Source organism: Siniperca chuatsi, linkage group LG4 (assembly GCF_020085105.1).
Source record: "Siniperca chuatsi isolate FFG_IHB_CAS linkage group LG4, ASM2008510v1, whole genome shotgun sequence".
NCBI lineage: Eukaryota > Metazoa > Chordata > Actinopteri > Centrarchiformes > Sinipercidae > Siniperca > Siniperca chuatsi.
Window position 1 is genome coordinate 13,770,423 of NC_058045.1, and position 6,357 is coordinate 13,776,779.

Consider the following 6,357-nt stretch of genomic DNA (forward strand, 5'->3'; position numbering starts at 1 on the left):
CAATCCATAACACACCTATACACCACACTCCAGCAGTGTCAGAACAGCAACACAACCAATGGCAGAAAAATGACAAGACACCCCATTATGGGTTCACAGGAAGATCCTGTACTTCCACAGATGCTCGTGAACACTCCTAAATTCCTTGGAGGCTGACGACTCCATCCTGTCACCCTCCATCATTCAGCCTATGTCTTACTGACACTCTTTGATGTCAGCCCAAGGACAGCTACTAGTGTGTGGAACAGTGTTTACGGTTTATTATTGGAGTGGAATTCATTCCAGTCAAGAGGAAAGGCTAAGTATACCCTGACAGAAAATATGGTTGGTGCTTTGTCACTGTAAGTCAGTGGCATAACTTAGCAGAGACACTGTACATGAAAAACAGCTACAATACCCTTTTCATAACTGTGGAAAAGGACAATGTCAAGTCTGTTGCAATTATAAGTGGAATTCAATATTGTACCTGATGGATTCTTTGCAATATTTTTGTCAATTTAAATTCCACCAACAGTAGAAATGTTCAGTGCCGCAGCATTAGAGTAGAGGCTCCATTTAGTTACTGTGTTTTACATATTTGCTTCAAATCTATTGTGAATATGTGTAAGTGAAACAAAATGAGAGGCAATATGTACACATTTATTGTATTCTTTTACATAACAGCATTATCAGGCAGTAATATACTGTGTATTCACAATGCTATTTTACAAATAGTCTACTTGAGAACAGACTAAAAACTACAGTGACTTGAAAGTCATGTGTTTTATTACACTTCTGCCAAAACAGCTGCAGCTTCTAAATGCAGAAAGAAATCAATGAAAAGTCCAGCACAGGAACTACTGTTGTGACGGCAAATTTACAGTACGTCACTGCACTCTTTATATTTCACTGCTGAGCTTCATCAAACATGAGCCTCCCAGGCAATTTTCGATTTTCTAAAGCTTTTTCATTTACTTCTTTTGTTTTTCTTTTTTTAAATTTTTGACTCAATTATTATTTATTACTCTCTAACATCATGCATCAAAAACATCTTCTTCCTGCCCTCCATACCAGACATGGCCTCCACATTCTTACGCCAGTCACCCACCTCCAAGGTCAGCTCCTGAGGTATCAAAACACACATATAGACCGTTTGGTTTTTGCAGTTTTCTTTTTTAAAGATTTTGGACACCTATATGTCTGCTTAAGTAGCTGTACCTTCTCTTGTTTGATGTCCTCTTTCTTTACAGACTTGAGGTTTGACCTCAGGTCCATAGAGCCCTTGTTTTTGGATCCAAAGAGAGCTCTCATCATCTCATCTGCTGACACTCTCACCTTCCTCAGAGCTGGCTTCTTGAACTTTCCTCCGAGGTCCTGCACTTTTAGATTCAATTCATTGATCTAGAGATAGTGAAAAGTTTAGCTGGTGACTTTTTGTTAATAAAGAACATTTTGTCTCGATGTATTTCTGTTTCAATGTTTTTCATTTAAATCTGGTGTGTCATGATGCATGATGACATACATCTCTGTTGTTCTTGATGACTTTGGCCTCACAGTCATACCGCTCCTCATCCACCATTTCAATCTTTGCATGAATCTGCTTACAGAGTTTCTACAACACAACAGCGAACACAAATATCCACACTATGTTTAAGTACAAGAACAAGACACTTGATGATTGTTTCTACATAATCAATCTTGTATGATTAGTCTTAGGGCCGTAGCCTGCTATGTTTTACCTGACTGTATCTGACTGTTTTTTGCGATTCTCACCTGTAGGTCATCTGTATTTAAACCAATGAGCTGCAGCGGTGGAAGCTTCTCTCCCAGATAGCGAACCTTCTCTTCCTCTCTTGCTGCCTTCTCTGCCTCCAGCTCTTCAGTCGCACGAGCCAGCAAGAGGATCTGGATGAGTCAAAGTTAACATGGAGAGAAGTATGTGAAATTTCATCAGTGCCTATAATTTTCTTATTCACAGATTTGTGTACAGTTGTAAATGTTAAAAAGTTAATACATGCATATTTGACATGTTTTTAAGAAGTGTTTACCTTCAATGAGAGCTTGCGGGAGGCTGAAATCTTGCATTTTGGCTGAAAATAATACAAAATATGACATATTACACCTGACCTTTTAGCTATAATGATGCAATTTAAATACCTTTTGTCAGAAACATTGCAAGATCTTTACCTGGAATAGCTAAACTAGGTTCCTATAGTTTGCCACAATTACTGGTACCGCTTTTTGGAATAGCTGCTCACCCACTAATGTGACTTGGCAATGTGACTTTGACTTACTATGTACCTTAGCATCTCACTAGACAGCAGCAGCTTGTAATGCCCAGTTTTTAGCTATGAAGAGTCTTGTCTAAATGCATGCTGCCTCTATGTTACATCATCAAACATACAAACACAAAACTACAGGTTAGCATAATGGGGCTATTATTCATAAACACATTGTCTACTTGTTACTACCTTTGCTTCTGCCTTGGGAGCCATTGGTGATGTTGCGTACTGAGGAAAATTAATAAAGACAAGGAATTTAAGATGCATTAAACATCAAACTCTAATTGTATAATCCCAATTATTTAGGTTAAATAGCATGGTAAAACATGCAGGCTGTGACTTACATCACTATGATAGCCATATGGAATTTGTTGGACCAGAGAAATCAGAGACACACAAGCAAACAAGAAGCACTGTTACACACTCATTGGCCAATAAACACTCTGGAAAAATTAACTAAACTGTGTGGTGATAGAACTTACTCATCAGACATCATTAAGCCTTTGAGAAAGAAACAATTAGGATGCTGTTAGATTTGACATAGATAAAAAAATGTCCAGTGATAAACAGAGAAAGACACCTCCAGTATCAGAACATCAACGTAAAAGAGTAAGAAATCAGAATGGTATTTAACAGCAGTTGGCTTTTATATGTCAGACTTGTGCACCAAAGATCCTCTGTCGAGAAGATGAATCACTCCACTAAATCTTCTGGTTTAAAATAAAGTGAAAGATGACCTCTCCATCTTTGAGTAGCAGGTTTCTGTTGAAAATGACTGACATCCAGTCTCTTTTTTCACCCAATATTTATTTCCAGATCTCTTTTTTTCTACTTTTTCCTCAAAATACAAAGTCATCACTTCCTTATAAGGCATTTCACTTTCATACAGTGAAAGCAACAGCACAGTCACATTCTGCTTTCATAAAAATCTGGTTTGATTTCATCACAAAAATACAACTTGTAGTTTTGAATGTCAATATTTGTTTCTGAATTACATACAATTTGATACAGACAAATCTTAAATGTTTTAACAAGCATTATTAGTAGCCTATTATTTTGATGTCAAGAGCAGACTCTAGTCAGGAGCGGTTACCCTGTCAGGATGACTTCTGTGGTACCTTGAAATGAGGACGTAGTGAGCTGTCTTCTCTTTTTCCAACTTCTCAAATTCCCGGCTTTGTGACGTCTCCCACCTCCCTCCCACCGTCAGAAATTATTGGTCGTCACCGGGATTAACGGGAGACCTCCGCTTGTTAACTCAAAAAGTCTTTACTGACTATGATTATCACCTCTTTTGGAAAGGATAATGTCCTGTTAACAGACAAAATGGACCCAAGACTGAAACTAAAATAAAGCATTTGTCTACTGGTCATTCAAATCCTGCACTGTGTCATGTGAGAGGAATAAATGAAAACAGCCTGTACCTGTAACAGTGTACCTGTATGCAACACATTTGTGAACTTGTTTCCAATACCCCTACATTTTAATATACAGACACTTTTGTAAATACTTTATGTGTGCAACAAAAGACAAGAACAACAGACATGATTACAATTGTTGCTTGTGTTGCTCCACAGCAGATGTCACGTTAACATGTTCAATAACCTTTCAGGGTGCTATGTCTGTCATCCACACAATGTGGTGCACCCACTATTAAACACATGGTTGGATTAACCTAGGGCCCAGGGTTAAAATAAGTTACCATGAAGGAGCACACAGTGGAACACAAAGGCAACTTAAATATGCACCATGTGAGCACAATATAAGCTAAAATACAGGAATTGGCCTAAGTTAAGGTCTGAAACTATATTTTGAAACAGGGCCCCTCCACAAGGCAGAATATTATGTAATAGGCCTAGTGTAGGACCCATTTTAGTTAATATTGTACTTAAGGGTTTTATTTTCCAATAAACAAGACTATGAGTCTACAGCCATTTGCTAATTAGCACAAAACACAAAGTACAGCTGAAGTTGATGGGAATGTGATCAGGTATTTGGTCATAGACCAAAGTATTAGAAAAATTTAAATGTTGACCTGATGTTTGCGGTAGAGGAAAAGTCAGGGGGTCACCAATGTTATTACAATTCATTCTGTGGAGGACATGAATGTGTGTACCAAATTTCATCGCAATCCATCCAGTAATATAGGTGCTGAGACATTGTGGCGCTAGAGGAAAAATCAGTAGGATTCATCATCTGGAAACTATGAATGTGTGTACCAAATTTTGTGTCAATCCAGCCAGTAGATGTTAAGATATTATATAGGATAAGTGAAAACTAACCTGCTGTCCCATCTGCTCAATATGTTGTATGTTGAACATGTCAAATAGGGCCTAATGATGATAAAACTTGTGTTACTAGAAATGACCTTCCCAAGTGCCAAAATTTGTATCATCCATAAATAAAACATGAACATAAATAAATAGAAGTATTAACATATGTGTGTATCTTACATACAATGAGTTGAAATTCAGGCCAAAAATAGCAAGAGACAACATATGATTTTCGTGAAGATCACAGCTTCAGTCTTGTCTAAATGTACTGGGACTTAAACAACACCATCAAAGTATCAACATTCATCCATGCAGACCCAGCCAGCAGAGGTGACAGTGCTAACCACAAAACTAATATTTCTCTTATTTCCAACATGATGTTTACAGGTTTATGTGGGATTACCAGGAAAGCATGTCGAAACTGCCTGCTTTGTCATCTCTTCCAAGATGGACGAGTTTAAGAAGCATATTTTTGTTCCCTTCTCTCTTCTGTTTGGATTGAAAACATAACACATTTGCATGCAACTAAATCACTTTTGGGGCATAACATGTGTGTGCTTTGTGACATGATTAAAATTTGTATAGTATGATGCAGAAAGTAAATATTGCTTGGATGTTCATTGTATCTTTTTCTTCTTTATGGCACATAGCTGTTACAATCCTTTAAAGGTTGGAAAGTGTTGACCTTGATGGTGTCACCCTCCTTTGACATGCTCCATTTCCATGAGAGTGATGATGTGTTTTGTGGGCCTACATGAACAAAAGCATGTTGTGCTTTCTGCCTCCGGAGCTGCAGAGACTGGATCTGTGGTTGTGGGCCACCTGCTGCCCCCGTGTTCGTGCTCGACAACTGCTACTACAGTTGTTGTTATTGGCTCTGTTACTGATGCTGACATTATTTTTCCTATAGCTGTCGTTCCTATTATTACTAATTTATTAATATCAACACTACAATTATCATTCTACTATTTAAAAAAAATAAAAAATTCTACGTGGTCTTTGCATTGTGCCTCCCTCTCCTTGTAATAAACAAGGGGCTCGTAATGTTAAACAGCTATTTAAGGAAAAAATGTAACCTCCAGGTGAGAAGAGGTCATCATATTAACACATATAGATGGTCATACATGTGTTACCTAATCTTGAGCGATGACTCGCTCCTCATAGTTCCAGGGATGGCACAGGGATGACATTTGTCTTCATAGATACATACAGACCAAAAATACCAACCTATGGTCTGACCCCCACTGGACAGAGGTGACAAGCTGTAGGCTCTGTGATTTAATTCAGACAAATCCACCTGGCACAAGGCTCAGTATTTCATGACAAATAGGCCTTGGCCAGCACCTCTTCAAAAAGCACTGAAACAATATAGCAAGCAACATTTTGGGATTTCATGACAATAAGAAACATTTTGAAAATCCACACACTTGTCTAGTTATGTATCAGTGTAAATAAATAAATAAAACAAGCCAAAAAAGTAAGATTAAACAAAAGCTAAACAATAACAAGACTGACCAATAACACTATACATTACATAACACAGTGCATTACATTTACAACAAAAGGTGAGTAGAGGCTTGATCCGACCAGTGTCACCTGGAAGATGAAGAGGGACCAGATTATTAACTATACGCATGCCCATGACAAACCCTACGATGCCTTTAGGTAATTTCGGAATACGGTAGTTAACCGAGTACGTAGCTACGTAAAATACAGCGAAACGGACCAAAATCTACTTTCATTATTATGATTATTATGTAAATGTGTATATAGTTTTTAATATTTCGAGTGAGAGTAGTTGTTAAAATGTTTATTTTGTTATT

The 6,357-nt window shown here is 37.7% G+C and overlaps 1 protein-coding gene across 2 annotated transcripts; it reads right to left on the reverse strand.

Moving 5' to 3' along the window:
• Positions 1-623: 623 nt before the first annotated feature.
• tnni1c (troponin I, skeletal, slow c) lies at positions 624-3,375 on the reverse strand. 2 transcript variants are annotated; one of them, XM_044194690.1, is made up of 9 exons: positions 3,355-3,375; positions 2,744-2,762; positions 2,606-2,609; positions 2,451-2,489; positions 2,028-2,069; positions 1,753-1,884; positions 1,502-1,591; positions 1,198-1,380; positions 624-1,102 (listed from the first exon to the last, which is right to left on the reverse strand). In XM_044194690.1, the coding sequence occupies exons 2-9, from the start codon at positions 2,755-2,757 to the stop codon at positions 1,001-1,003; spliced, it is 606 nt and encodes a 201-aa protein (XP_044050625.1). In that variant the 5' UTR covers positions 2,758-2,762; positions 3,355-3,375; the 3' UTR covers positions 624-1,000. The 2 variants fall into 2 exon arrangements, with proteins under 2 accessions (XP_044050625.1, XP_044050624.1); XM_044194689.1 differs by lacking the exon at positions 3,355-3,375 and having other exon boundaries at positions 2,744-2,970.
• Positions 3,376-6,357: the final 2,982 nt, after the last annotated feature.